This window comes from Cyrtonyx montezumae, unplaced genomic scaffold (genome assembly GCF_038088225.1).
Source record: "Cyrtonyx montezumae isolate F1298 unplaced genomic scaffold, pur_monq_1.0 scaffold_3, whole genome shotgun sequence".
NCBI classification, from domain to species: Eukaryota; Metazoa; Chordata; class Aves; order Galliformes; family Odontophoridae; genus Cyrtonyx; species Cyrtonyx montezumae.
Window position 1 is genome coordinate 88,653,816 of NW_027072034.1, and position 15,909 is coordinate 88,669,724.

At 39.2% G+C, this 15,909-nt stretch overlaps 1 protein-coding gene across 1 annotated transcript in view; it reads left to right on the plus strand.

The window, feature by feature from the left end:
* The window catches only part of ANO2 (anoctamin 2), a 149,782-nt gene that overhangs the window by 14,976 nt on the left and 118,897 nt on the right, over window positions 1-15,909 (plus strand). The window contains exons 7-10 of the mRNA XM_065742388.1: window positions 2,084-2,139; window positions 2,955-2,996; window positions 6,648-6,712; window positions 14,294-14,428. Of these exons, the coding sequence (XP_065598460.1) occupies window positions 2,084-2,139; window positions 2,955-2,996; window positions 6,648-6,712; window positions 14,294-14,428 (298 nt within the window). The remainder of the gene's footprint in view (window positions 1-2,083; window positions 2,140-2,954; window positions 2,997-6,647; window positions 6,713-14,293; window positions 14,429-15,909) is intronic.

A 15,909-nucleotide genomic window follows, 5' to 3' on the forward strand; every position in this document is an offset into this window, starting at 1 on the left:
TGCTGCCATTCAGCAAGATCTGGACAGAAAGGAACCAGATGAGGTTTAACAAGAGCAAGTGTAGAGTCTTGCACCTAGGGAGGCATGCACTGGTATAAGCTGGGGGATGACCTGCTGGGGGGGAACTCCAAGAAAAGGGACCTGGGTACATATTGGCCATGAGCCAACAGTGTGCTCTGGTAGCCAAGAATGCTACTCTGCCCTGGTCAGGCCTCACCTGGACTATTGTGTTCAGCTATGGGTTCCCTGGTACAAAAAAGAAGGATCTCCTGAGAAGAATCCAGTAGAGGGCTATGAAGATGATAAAGCGCTTGGAACACCTCTCTTGATGTCTCTCTCTGAGAGACTTGGGTCTGTTCAGCCTTGAAAAAAGAAGACTCAGAGGGGATCTGATCAACATCTATAAATATCAAAGGTGCGGGAGGCAAAGGGACAAGTCCAGACTCTTCTCTGCAGTGACAGGACAGGGGAAATGGCCACAAACATGCATACTTCTGCACAAATATGAATGAGAACTTCTTCATTATAAGGGTGGCGGAACACTGGAACAGGTTGCCTGGAGATGCCGTGAAGAGAATTAAGCGGACGAGAGTCCCCTTCTCTGGAGATGCTCAAGACCCGCCTGGGTGCCTACCTGTGCAACCTGCTCTAGGGAGCTTGCTTTGGCGACGGGGTTGGACTAGATGTTCTCTTGAGGTCCCTTCCAACCCCTACAATTCTGTGATTCTGTGATTCTGCTGCCTGCTCCTCAGAATCTAGATCCTAGTACTTATAGAATCGAATGGCCCTGGAAGTTGCAAAAATCAAGATCAAAGCGGTGTGGCCTACTTGCTCCTTGGGTAATTACTGGAGGTGAGAGGGTTGGTAGTTCCTCCAATAACCGGTACATGGCCTACTGACATTGTGGTCGTTACTCTCTGGCCTTCATCGCTAAAGGGACCTTCATCATGTCCCTGTGGAAGATCAGGATCACAAGTATGGTACCTGAGATAGTTACACAATTACAGATATCTGGCCAAAGGGTGTGCTATAGGTGGCCGGGACATACATAATGCCAACTAAGTGTTGACCCAGGACAGGAATACGGCCTCTCTATCTTACCATGGAGGGCAGACCTCTCCCTCTTGGTACCTCTGAAACATACTCCCTGTGAGTCTTTGGAGTCTCTGGGATTACGAGAAAGAGCAAAATGTCATTGAAATGCTCCAGTGTTACCATGAGATTGAGAACAACACCTGGTGATGACCTACGTGGGACTGATGGATCTGCACCAAACAACTGCATGCCTCCATCGAGCCAGAGGCCCGTGAGAGAGCATGAACCTCAACGATGAACCAGTCATCAGTTCTTTTAGGGTCAACCTGTATTGTGATGGGCAAACTGTACAAGCATCATGAGGCACTGGATCCCTGTATTAGGAAAGGCTCACCCTCCAGCTGGCTCAATCAGTGGTTCAGGCTGTGAAAGTGTGGATTGTATGGCAACTGCTGAGTCATGGACTGAAGCATTGATTGAACATCTGGAGAAAAGACCTAATAAACTCTGGGAGCACAGAAGGCAAGTTGGTTATCATGAGTCATGATATAGTAGGTGGGAAGTAACTGCAATTTAAATATACTTGTTTATTGACTAATCTACTTCTAGAATATACACAATAAGTATATTTGCTTCTAGCGTAACTATGAACTACTGCAAACTTTCGAGAACCTTTCCTTTTTTATGTTACAGCAAGATAATATCATTAAAGAAAAAAAAATCATTAATGTATTTCTTGTGTATTTGTGTATTAGTTGGAATCCATAATTCTAATAATTATCAAACTTCAGAAAACTTCGCAGATACTTTCCTCCTCATTCACATGCTGCTATTATATCAGGATGAGAAAGTAATAAAAACTGACTTTATATCATAGTAGTTAAGAAAAAAGCACAATAATGAAATGAATTTTTCTATGAAAACCCATAGCTGGGTACTTCTATGTTAGTAGATACTCATCTACATGATTTTGAACATTTTCAGTAACGTCTGTCTTTATGTGATGTCATCAAATGAAATCAATATTTTTGTGCTTAATTTTTTTTAGGTATTAGCACACTAATAGCAAACAATGTTTATGATGCAGCATACCCACTTCATGACGTATGTATATGGCATTACAAATTTAATTCTTTCGTGATAGCACTCAATAGCATGAATAATGTTCCAAAATCAATGCCTCCTGTTTTGTTCTATTGGCTCACTAGATCATAGGCAGATGTTAGTGTTATAGCAATAGTGGTTTAATGTTCTTGTCATTATTCCATTAAATTTTGTTGACTTGTGGCAGACAGCTGAATAGAAGCAATCTGACAAAATGGTGACTGAGATGGCAGTACATATGAAGCGAATATGTGGAAAATATTTCACCCACTGTCATTCATCGACACTTGCTGAACTTCTATGGAGATAGAACAGTGGTGGGTTGTGTATTTCAGCAGTGGTGACACTGTGGAAGACAAGCCATGATACAGATGGTCATGCAGATTATTGTATGTGTGGTATTCCAACATTTGTTCATTGCTGGTAAAAATATGTAGCTAGTTGCAGTGATTAAATTAAAAAAAAATAAAATGTTTTGCAGCTGAGAGTGTGCTCTGTAAACAGTGTCATTTTGTTCTTTGTGTCTTTTGTTGTTTCCATGGAAATAAATAGGAGGCATTAATTTTGGAGTGACCTACATAGACCTTAAAGATGATTTCCTGTGATAATGAAAATAAATTGCTTTTAGTGTTCTAGCAAGAAAACCTTTGTAGAAATACATTTAAAACTATGACTTAAATGTAATATCTGCATTGCATTAGCAGTTGAACAATCTCTTACGGAATTTATATTTTGGTTATATTGGTTATATTATATATTTGGTTATATTATATATTTGGTTATATTTTGGTTATTAACACATACTCTCTTCCTAGGGTAAATATGAATACCAGAATGATGACATGAATGAAAGAAAGGTACAGTACAAAATGTTAGGTTTAATGTGCTTTCTTATTGTCCTAAATATTATTTTTTTAATTAGTCTGTGCTTCAAGAAATAACGTTAAATGAGTGTGACTGTCTATATTCCTTTATAAAAATGTGAAAGGAAATATAAAGAATTCAGGTGGTTCCATAGAAGATTTTTTTTTTTGCACGCCGCTGCCCTGATGTTTATTTCCACTGAAGTTAAAATATGAACAGTCATCTAAATTTGTTGAATCCTTCTTATGTCACCTCTAAGCTTTCTTTGGTCTTCAACTATTTCTGAAAAGTTTAATCGATGAAAGTTCTTTCTGAACTATTAATAAATACATATGCAGTTATAGAATGGTCTACTATCATATTAACTCTTTTGCCAAATTACTAATCAAGAGGTATTTTCTATCCAGCAGTTGTCATTAGTTTCAGATCATTATGATAACTTTCATACCATAATTACTGATTCCCTTTCCAGGAAGTCCTTTTAAAGGACTATATCAAGTTTCTTCTTTTTTAAAATGCAACAAACTTGTAGCATGCAGGAACAAAACAAAGGATGAGGAAGACGATTACAAGTCCCTTGCTTATGATAGCGGAGTGTATTGGGGTTGGTTTGTGGTTCTTAAATGTTAGCAGTTTTGTCCCTTTTCTTAAGAAGTTTCTGGAGGATCTACACTTCCTGAGAAGAGAGAGAGAATCAGAGAACAGCTTGTGTTGGATGGGACCCCAAGGATCATCAGGTTCCAACACCCTGCCAAGCCACCAACCTCCAAATCTGGTACTAGATCAGATTGCCCAGGGCCCCATCCAACCTAGTCTTCAACACTTCCAGGGATGGAGAATCGACAACCTCTTTGGGCAGCTTGTTCCAGCACCTCACAACTCCCTCTCTAAATAACTTGCCCCAGGTGTACATTTCAAACCTTAGCTCCCTGAGCTTAAAACTATTCCTCATTGTTCTATTGCTGTCTACCCAAGTAAAAAGTTGATTACCTCCTGTTTATAATCCCCTTTTAAATACTGGAAGCTTGCAATGAGGTCTCCTCACAGCCTTCTGCTCCCTAGGCTGAACAAGCCCAGCTCCCTCCATCAGTCTCTGTACCCATTCCAGGAGCTCTGTATCTTTCCATGGCTAGGTTGGCCATGAGCCAGCAGTGTGCCTTGGTGGCCAAGAATGCCAATGAGATCCTGGGGTGTATTAAAAAAGAGCACAGACGGCAGGTCAAGGAAGGTGATCCTTCCCCTTCTACTCTACCCTGGTCAGTCCTCACCTGGAGTATTGTGTTCAGTTCTGTTATTCCTGTTTTGAGGTCCCTAGACCAGGATGTAGTACTCCAGATGTTGCCCTTCTGTTGTTCCCCACCCAGTTTGATGAAGCCCAGGATACTATTTTCTTTCTGAGCTGCAAAGAGCACACTGCTGGCTCCTGTTCTGTTTTTCATCCAGCAGTATCTCCAGGTCCTTCTCCACAGGGGAGCAGAGTTCTTTTCCCAGTATGTATATGCATCTGGGTTTACCCCAACCCAAGTACAACACCTTGCACTATGCTATGTTTAACCTCATTAGGTTCACAAAGGTCCATCTTTTGTTTGTAGAGGTCCCTCTGGATCATATCCTTTTAAGGTGTCAGCTGCACCACTCAGCTTGGTGTCATCAGCAAACTTGTTGAGGGTGCACTCAAGGCTGTCATCAATGTCTTTGATGAAGGATGTTGTATTGTTGTATTAGGAGATAAAGGGGCGCTGACGGGATGTGATGTGATGTGATGTGATAGGACCCCCCCCCCCCTTGCTTTTATTTACGTAGCAGATGACAAAGGAAAGGGGGGTTGTCCTATGGAGTCATATCCCGTCAGTGCCCCTTTATTGCCTAATACAGCAGAAGATGTTGAAGTGCACTGGTCATGAGACAGATCTCTGACAGTCACCAGCCTCTACCTGAATATAGTGCCATTCACCACAACACTCTGTCTACGGCCTTTGAACCAGTTCCTTATCCACCAAATAGTCCAATCCTCAAATCCATATATCTCCAATTTAGAGATAAGGATGTGGTGGGGGATATGTCAAAAGCCTTACACAAGTCCATTTTGATGACATTAGTCACCTTTGTCCACTTATGTTGTCACTTCACCATAGAAGGCCACCAGACTGGTAAGTCACAACCTTCCCTTGCTAAAGCCATCCTAGCTGCCTCAGTTCATCCCTCATGTGCTTTAATATGCCATCTAGTAGCATCTGCTCCATGATCTTCACAGGCAGAGAGGTGAGACTCGCTGGCCTGTAGCTCCTCAGGTCTTCCTTTCTCCCTTTCTTGTAAATGGAAGTAATGTTTCCTTTTATCCAGTCCCTGGGGACTTTGGCCAGCAGCCACAGCTTTTTAAATACAGTGGAGAGCAGCTCAGCAACCACATCAGCCAGCTCCCTTAGGAGCCTGGGATGCACGTCATCTGGCCCACAGGCATGAAGCCTCATGAGGCGTTTTCAGACTTGCTCTGCTCTTACAGCAAGAGGGGATTTACTCCTCAGTTTCCATCTAGAGGTTCAGGGGTTCAGGCTTCAGGGAGGTGAGAAATATGAGAATCCTGGCTACCAGTGAAAACTGAGGCAAAATCTCATTTAGTATCTCAGCCTTACCTGAGAAGGATGATATCCATATCTGTTGTAGCCAGTTTTCCTTTCTCATTTACCAAGGGAGGTACACTCTCTTTGGCCTGCCTCTTCAGGCCAATGTACCTATAGAAGCCCCTCTTGTTCTTTTTAACATCCCTCACCAAATTCAGTTCCATCTGTGCCTTGGCCTTCTTAATCCCCTCAAATCTGGACAGCACCCCTGTATTCTCCCCAGGTGACTTGTCCTTGTTTCCAGCAGATGGTACAATCCCTTCTTCTATCTCAGTCTGTCCAGCAGGTCATTGCCAAGTAGTGCCAGATTCATACCTTTACTGCCTGCGTTCTTATTCAGAGGGACAGAGAGCTCTTGTGCTATCAGAAAAGCATCCTCTTGTGCTGCTTTTAAGTGGTGAGTGAGTTTGGAGTTCCGGTACTAGATGTTAAAACTTGTGTGTGCATGAGACGTGTGAGGAGAGGAAATATTATATAGTGTTCACAGGACACAATAGCCTCTTAAGTTGCTTTCTGCAACTTAGACAGCAGGACTTGCCACATTTCTTACATCTTGATATCTTTTTACGTACCAGCTTACCTGTTTTGAACTTTGCCTGGCTCACTGAAAACACTGTTCAGTATTTACTTATTAAAATTTCAGACATTAAATAAATTATATTAAAGAAGATTTTTAATCTATAAGTAGAACTATTTTAGCATATTTCCAAAGATTTTTCATAAGGCTACGACACTTTTCTTTCTTCTCTTTAAACACTTGTTTTTAACATCACAATCTAATAAAGATAATATGATGGAAGTAGGTGTATAGAGAAAAGGCTTGTGCACCCCATACTTGAATTTCTGGTATGGCTGAAATCTTCTAGAACTGTTCAAAAAATGTACTTGCAAGTTTTGCACTGAATTATAGTAAGCTGTGTGTATTTTTTGCTCCTGTTATTTAATTTTTAGACAGTCTCTGTAAAAGCAATTGAACACTTATCTCAGTTTAATTTTTTGTTTTGTTTTTATTTTACTATTTAGTTGTTGTATCAAGAATGGGCAAGATATGGAGTATTTTACAAGTTTCAACCTATTGACCTCATAAGGTAATATGGATTTATGAACACACTAAGGGAGCTTGTTCTTATCTGATACAGATTAATAGATTAACACAGTTACTTCAAAAAGTGAAATCTTGGATTGATTAAGAAAAATTTCTCACTGCTTTTCTGTAGTTCTGATTTAGAGTTTCTATTCCTGAGACTGGACTAGGTTTTTTACACCTCTGTATCGTGGCAGGGAGGAGGGAAATGTTTATTATTACGTCACGTCTAAAAATTGACTATTGACCTCATATTTTGAAAAAAATATTGTAGTTCTTCTTTTTCAGATTGATTATACTAAACATTTTTTCTGGTTATGGCAGAACTGTGTGAATTCACAAATTTATATTCAGACTCTGATGAGCAGAAACAGCATTTATTTTACCTTATTTTAAAAATCAGTCCCCCTTGGAGAGGACTGAATATGTCACTTGTAGCATTATCTGTTCCTTCAGTTCCTTGCTGCTGTTGGAGGTTACTGGTTTCCAAGTGACTAGAGACCTGTGCTAGAAACTGTGTTTATTATGGTCACTCTTGGCACATACTGGGATTCTTTGTCCTTGATAAGAGTGATATTCTGACAGAGTAATAGTTGCATGATGAGTCTTTAATGTCCTTAAAAAATCTGAATAATAAAAAAAGAATGATAAAAAGAGGCATTGCAATATTTATTGACAGTTCTATTGATTCCTATATTCTTATGAGTAGAAGAATTTTGCTTTGGCTATATGCATATCTTTGGGTGTACAGGGAATTAGTCATTTTTAATAATAAATTAAGAAATACAGTGATGAATGGGGTGTGCTTCACCAAATGAGAATACAGTAATAGTTCTAAATTTTTATGCAGAACAATTTCAAGTAAAAATTTTAAGGGGATATGTAGAACAGATTGTATAAGTTGTAAAGCGTAAACTGAGGCTTGAGTTATAAAATGTTTGTAATACCAAGTCTTTGAGTGTAGATATAGATATTAAGTAACGCTGCTTTTAGCTAAGCCTGGCTAGCTCTATTCTTTAATTTTCAAAATAATAATCTATATGAAATGAACAGTAAAAGAATAGGTCTACATATAGTCTTATTCAATTTTTTGCTTAATATTTTAAACTCAGAAGAGCGGAATTAGACTTTTTTGAAAGGGAAATTCTGAATTATTTTTTAACATACTTCTGGCATAAAAAGTAGAACATACAAGTTCTATTTCTAAGATATGCAGAATTCTAGAGATTTTTCTGCATTAAACCCAGTTTAAGTATTGATTTCTATTAGAGAGAAATATATCTAGTGTGTCTTGTGGAACTGCCTTTATCAATTCTAGTTCCGTGTACTGTAATTTAAAAAGAGCTATAAAATATACCATGGTTAACTTTCTAAATTCTATTTTGATGATGCTCTTTCATTAGGTAAAGATATGTTCAGACTTGACTTATTTTTTGTAGTTAATGCATTTGTCATTTTCCTAAGAGGTAATGCTAATATTGATCTGGAGACAGGTATAGTAGGACACTTCCTAGAAGTTTTTTAAACCTTCCTGAAGATAGCAGGCTTTTGTGAAGAAGTAAGTTAAACAGTTCGAACTATGTAATTCTAGAATGAATAGGTTTTGTATAGGGTCTTCTGGAGGTCCCTGAACCTAATCCATGATCAAAGCTGGGCTTGTATGAAAACTTCATCAATTGACTTGCAAGTTTTGAAATTTGTTAGGATGTGCATTCCATAGTTACATCTCAAGCACTGAATCCCTCTCAAGGGGGAGAAAAATTTCCATTTTTCCTGTCCAAATTTGCCATGGAATAACTTTCTTTAGTAGGGCACCTCTAATGATTTATGGCAAGACAGAAGCAAATTGACTTATGCATCTGAATTATGAATTCTGATCTGACAGATGAATTATGCATCTAGTTCACTGTAGCCTTCATCACTTAGGAGCTATAATAGGACTATGCTTATGCTACTGATATCACAAAGAGGTGGCTATCTTTCTGAGACAAAAGCATGCTTGATGAGCATCTCAAAACTCCTGCAGATATGAGTCTCAGTATCATAAAATCCTGGGTAGGAGATCATCACTTTAAAAAGAAGACCCTGTTTTGTTGTATTTTTATTAATGTAAAATTACCTCACTCTGTGTCAACGGTTTACGGGCAGGTTCGGCCCGGTTCCGTGACGATTGGTGCGGGGGACCCACGGACCCACGCCCCAGGAAAGGGGAAGGGAGAAAGGGAAAAGGGAGATGGGCCTAGAAACCAAACAGCGTCAACGATCTGAGGAGGAAAGCTAATTTACTGAATAGATATTGGAAAGCAAAATAACACAATATAATACAATATAATTGGAATTAAAGCTAATAAATCAAGTAAAATGAGCAAGAGAGAGTGTCCGATAAATCGAAGGCCTTACGCTAATGCTGAAGGCGGACGGCAGAGATCACCCACTGCTGAGTTGATCCCAAAGGAAAGAGAGTGTCCCGTGACTGCAGACAGTTTTTATCTTTCCCTCTGAGCGTAAACACATAAGAACGCAATGCATCGCAAAGTCCTCTAGGGAATGTAGTTCTTCTTCTCTTATGAAACAGCTATACCTGGAACTATCGATGATGCACAGAGCTGGAGCATTAACTCTTTAACTCTAAATGCACTACATGATGTTATGATGTGGAATACCAGTACCAAAAATCATAAAACCATGACACTCTGATAAGTCATGAAGTCATAGAATATTCGAAGTTTGGAATGGTCCCAAAGGAGTCAATAAGTCCAACTCCTGGCTCTACACAGAACTACCCAAGATTTAAGCAGTGTTTCTAAGAGCATTGTCCAAGAAATTCTTGAACTCCAGCAAGTTTGGTGCTGTCACCACGGTCTTGGTGCCCTTGGGTCTTGCTGCTGTTACCCAAAAGCAGAGAGTAGCACCTGTCTCTCCACCCCCCTTGTGAGGAAGTTGTAGGCCACCACAGCCTCTGTCTAGGCAGAACAAACCAAACTATCTCAGCCTCTCCTCATATATTTTCCTCTCTCCACCTTCAAAACTGGACACAATGCCATAAGTGAGGCCGCACCAGAGTGGAATAATCTCTTCCCTTGACCAGACAGCAATACTGTGCTTGATGTGCATTAGGGTACAGTTGGCCTTTCTGGCTGTCTGGATGCACTGTTGTCTTGTGTTCAACTTGCTGTTAATCAAGAACCCCAAATCCCTTTCAGCAGGGCAGCTCTCCAGTGTCTCATCTCCCATTATGTACATAGATCCCAGGATGTCCCAGGTGCAGAATCTGACATTTGCTAGCTGAGCAAATCTAGTCAATCAAGGTCTCTGCAAGCCTTTCCATCCTTGAGGGTGTCAAGTCAAACAGAGCTATCTGTTTTTTTAATTTGTAGAGGAGCATATTTATAGATTAGTGCTTATAAAAGGTCCTTGTCTGTTTCATTTTTCATGTATTCATTTCTATTTCCTCCTGCTAATACTTCTAAATATCTAACAGCATACATCGTCTATAGGATGATTAGAATCATACAATCATAGAATGTCCTAGATTGAACAAGACGTCAGGGATCGTTTAGTTTCAAACACTGGGCAGGATTGCCAACCACAATACCAGGACACTCAGAACCACATCCAGCCTTGCCATGAATGCCTCCAGGGATGGCACATCCACAACCTCTCTTGGCAACCTGCTCCACCTCACCACCATCCTCTGAGTGAAAAACTTCCCCCTAGTCTCTAACCTCAATCTCCCCTGTCTTAGTTTAAAACCATTCCCCCTTATCCTATTACAATTAACCCATGTGAACAGTCTGTTTATATACTCCCTTCAAGTATTGGAAGGCCATGGTGAGGCATCTCTCCATTAATGAGATTGAGATATGTACATATGCAATCAGCAGACTGAAAGTAGTAAGCCTTTCTGAAACATTCATTATTTTCACCAGCTCTACTGAGGCAGCAAAGAGAAAAGACAACACAATGGTAGCTAGGCAGGATAATAACACCCTGTTGCTAATGCCTGAAAAATAGTAATGTTATGATCTTTTCTCCCTGCTGAAGCAGCTTTCATTTTTACCTTCTGAATAACATCATTTATGGAGTGGAGTCTTCACACTATTACAAGTAGTGTATAAAAATTAGGAAATTTTTGCTTTTGTATACATGACTGTTTGATTTCTTACGTAATAGATATACATTTTAAATCGTTTATAATGTATCAGGCTTAACCTTCAATTCTTTTATTCACTGGGTGCCAGTGGCTACTGTTCATTTTATGAGGGTTTGCTTTCTCTTTGAGGGTGAAGAGACTTGCTTTCTTTTCAGGCAGTAGTCATTAATGTGTTCAAGTTGATTTCATGCTTAGTTTGCTGAATTACTGCAGAATTCTTCTGCAGTCAACAAAGATGTGTGGGATCCTGGAGAGGGTCTTCTTATGCCTGGTAGGTAACAAGAGTAAAAAATAATTCTTGATAAATAACTCTGTTCCCATACAGAACACTGCAATTTTTCCTTGAATGTCTTTAGCAGATATATCTCTAACACTCTGAGACTATAAACAAGGAATTCTTTATTAGGAAAAAGAGGATAACACAACTTTAAGCTTAGGAAAATGCAGTAATCAATTAAAAACAGAACTATGTAAAAAATGCCCATGAGTTCTACCAAGAATTTAGACAGCATTTCATCCAGCTTCTTTTCAAGCCAGATGAGACTAGAATGAATCTGAAGTAATACTGAGCAAATCTTCTTACTGTAACCTTTTTTCACTTCAAATCCAATATCTTTTTATGGTTCTGAGGAACTCTGCAACAAAGGCTTATTCACACCACGGGGCATATTCATCTTGCATTTAATATTCATTAAATCATTAAGTAGAGCTGGAAGTATGACAGCTTTCACTCAAACCAGACTTGGACATTTGTGCCAGTTTTTATAGGACAGAGTTTTATGGAGGAAGCGAGAAGGAGATAGGACATTCTTTTTTCAATTGTTATTATTCTTTACCTTACCCAGTGTCTGTATAAACTAATTAACGCTTACAACTACTCTTTTCCAAGGTTTGCGTGAATTTTTTACCCCTCACGAACCCAGTTTATTTCTGAATTGACCTCTTTATCACATTGCACTTCAGTTAAATGGACAGTTTGTTAGATTCTTCAGGCAATAGCAAAACTTTTCATACACAGCTGTAGGGATTATCCCCTCCAGCTCAGGGACTTCTTATCCCAGGACTCACATGAATGCTGTTATTGGTGTTCTTAGTAAAGCAGAGAGTTTCTGCTCACAGAATCATAGGGGTTGGAAGGGCCCTCAAGAGATCATCAAGTCCAACCCCCCTGCCAAAGCAGGTTCCCTACACCAGGTCACACAGGTAGGCGTCCAGGCTGGTCTTGAATATCTCCAGAGGAGATTCCACAACTCCTCTGGACAGCCTGTTCCAGTGCTCTGTCACCCTCACTGTAAAGAAGTTTTTGTGCACATTCATGAGGAACCTCTTATGCTACAATTTCTGACCATTTCCCCTTGTCCTGTCTCCACACACTGCTGAAAAGAGTCTGGCCTCACCACTTTGTCCCCCACACCTCAAATATTTTTAAACCTGTATCAGGTCCATAGGTTCATAGGTACATAAGGTTGGAAAGGACCTACAAGATCATCTAGTCCAACCATCCTCCTATCGTTATCCCTACCCAAGTACTAAATCAAATCCCTTAGCACCTCATCTAAACGCTTCTTGAACAGCGCTAGGGATGGTGCCTCAACCACCTCCCTAGGCAGGCCATTCCAGTGCCTGACCACTCTTTCAGAGAAAAAATGTTTCCTCAGGTCTAATCTAAATCTTCCCCGGCGCAACTTCTGACCATTCCCTCTCGTCCTGTCATTATTTATCAGGGAGAAGAGGCCCACCCCCTCCTCACCACAACCTCCCTTCAGGAAGTGGTAGAGTGCAATAAGGTCTCCTCTGAGCCTCTTCTTCTCCAGACTAAACAATCCCAGCTCCCTCAGCTGCTCCTCATAAGACTTGTGCTCCAGTGAGATTCACTGTCCTGTGAGATTCACTGTCCTGTCACAGACTTGGATCTGGAGAAATCTCCGTGACACAGTTACTGATAAATAACTGAGAGAGGTCTTGCACGAAGACCAAGTGCCCTGATATGAAATCCTTTGGGTCTCCTGGCCATATATGCATCCAGGTAAAGTAGTAAATCCTGCACAAGTTTGGAGATGGCTGAGTTGATTGTCACTGCAGCCACAGTCTTCCAAATTGTAGTTCACGTAATAAAACCTTTTTATTTTCCTACACAGTATTGGCCATTCACTACAACTATTCTATTTTTCTCTTCCAGTGCTAGATTATAGAATCATAAAATGGTTTGGACTGGAAGGGACCTTACAGATCATCAAGTTCCAACACCTTATCATAGACAGGGACAACTCTCGCCAGACCAGTTTGCTCAATGGTGATTCAATCAGATGATCTAGTCTTGAACACTTTGAGGGATGGAGCAACCTGTTCTGGTACTTCACTACTCAGGTTATGAAGAATTACTTTGTTATATCTAATCTAGATCTACCTTTTTTTCATTTTAAAACTATTCCCCCTTGTCTTCTCTATCTCTCATGTCATATCATGACAAGAGTGCAGGTCATGTCAGAAAAAGAAGTGTATCTGTGTTCAGTGTTTTGCTAGCTTGATAAACTCAGGTTCAAATTTATCATGCTTTCAAGAATTGTCATTGCTTCTCTTTAGAATATTTCACTTTCTGGCACAGTCATTGTTGTTTTATAAACGATATAATAATTTTGTATTTCTTTATGGTCTGTGCAAATGTGATAGACTTCATTTCCAAGTGGTTTAAAAGCAGTGCTATGATGTGAATGTGGAGTATATACTGGTATATGCCGATTCTCACTGAGACAGCAAGGTGTGTTTTATACTGAAGGATGTAGAGTGTGAGGTACAAAATGGGAATTTTCATGCCATTGCAATAAACTGTGGATTGAGCCAGGATATACATTTAAATACATATATATTATATATGTTACATATACATATTGCTATACATATTGCTAGATATAGATATAAACCTTCCTATTTGGATCAAAATTCAAGTTTATTCCTCTATAAAGTGTCAGAGGACACTGTTAGTATGTTCATACAGATCTTATTACCACATTAGTCTCCAAATGAATCCAGGAGGATTTACAGAAGCAAATGATGATGGCTTACCTGGCCGTGCTTTTGCAGAACTTAATACTTTCCAACATTTTCTGCTAATCATTTGGGTGAAATAGTTATTTTTGACAGAAGTGAGGATTATTTTGCCGATGGTTGTTCAAAGATGTAAGAAGTACCATTTTTTCTGATCAGATCTTGAGTATACGCTATACAGAAAAAGGATTGTCTTTAACTTCTCAGAACAAAGTACTTCAAACTACTCAAATCACCCTCTTCATGAATTCAAGATGCTCTGATTTTTCATTCATATCTTCGACAGTTACTATTTTAGTTTCTTAACGGTCTTTGAAAGTTAAAATACATTTGAAAAATGACACCTTTATCATGTGTTTCTTGTTCTTCTTTTTGTTTCTCTTTCAGGAAGTATTTTGGAGAAAAAATAGGACTTTATTTTGCATGGCTGGGTTTATACACAGAATTCCTCATTCCATCTTCAGTAGTTGGGATTATTGTATTTCTTTATGGATGTATAACCATTGAGAGTGACATTCCCAGGTAAGCTTCTCTTAAAAGAGTTTTTTGTTATTTGAAAATTGTAAGACTGTGCTTTTTTTAAATTGTAAACCTTAGTGAGAATAGTTGCTTTTAAGACATGTGAAGTATAGAGATGCATCATTAACAACAGTTTGGACACTGGAAATACAAATCCATTGAGTAGATGAGATATTTGAATGACTAACATTCATTTGTCCAGTATGTGACCAGGCAATCCCATTGCATTTCTGTAAATGCATATTGATGTACTATTGGGAAATTTCAGAACTTACAGAAGTTAATGAAAATATCATGTTCAGTACTCTTGAATAGCTTTGCTCATCTTAATAAAACCAATTTGTTAGCTCAAGTAAGATTGTTATTCAGCAGATTTGATATACACAGGATTGCTCCTGTGTCATGGTTTTGTTTCTTACTATCTATATTCCACATCATAACATCACATAAGGCACAGGGAGTAAAGAGTTAATGCTCCAGTTTCATGGACTGCCAATCTTCCAGGTATCAGTTTCTCAGATGAGAATAAGAACTACACACCCCAGAGGACTTTGTTTTCCTCTTTGCAAGTCAGAGGGAAAGATAGAACTGCACAAAATTCCTGAGACTGTCTCTTTTTTTGCTGCTCATCTCAGCAGTACCTGCTTCCTACTGTCTCCCTTTCCAGCTTTAGAGTAAGGCCTTCAGTTTCAGACACTCTGTCTCACACTTTGATTATTAGCTTAAACTCCGATTATATTGCATTATATTGGGTTATTTTGCATTCCAATATCATATTTAGTAAATTAGTTTTCTTCCTCAAGCTGGTGCCACTGCTTTATTTTTAGACCCATCCATTTCCCTTTTTCCTCCCTCCATTTCCTGGATTATGGGTCCCCCATTGGTCACTGATTCAGCCCATAAACTGTTGACATCTTGACAAATAGAAAAAAAAAGTTCAACTCTGTTCTCTGTGTCTAGATATAATAATGCAATATGATAGAAGAGTAACAAAATGGCAGAACAGCAAACTCTTATGCTACACTATAAGAATCTGCTTAGATTAGATAGCAGCAGGTGCAGAAATAACAGAAAAACTACTCATCTTCAGAAGGCTCATAAGGTGTTAAGATAGGTCTCCAAAGAGATAGCTCAAAAACAAATCCTTAAATGAGGTCCTGGCTTCACCCCTTCTGGTCACTCAGGTGCATTGCTTGCACCTGAGCTCCCCTGGGTTGGCCTTGCTCAATCATTGGTTGAATCCATTATTTAGCATTTCCACTACAAATATGTAACAAAACTCATTCTACTCAACATTTATATCGCTTCACCTTGATTACCACATGCAGTTTTGGATACTATAATGTAAGAAAGGCATTAAAATGTAAGAAAGGCATTAATTTTGGATACTATAATGTAAGAAAGGCATTAATGTAAGAAAGGGATGAGGTCCATTGTTTTGTTCAGCCTAGAGAAGAAGAGATTGAGAGGAGGCTTTATGACTG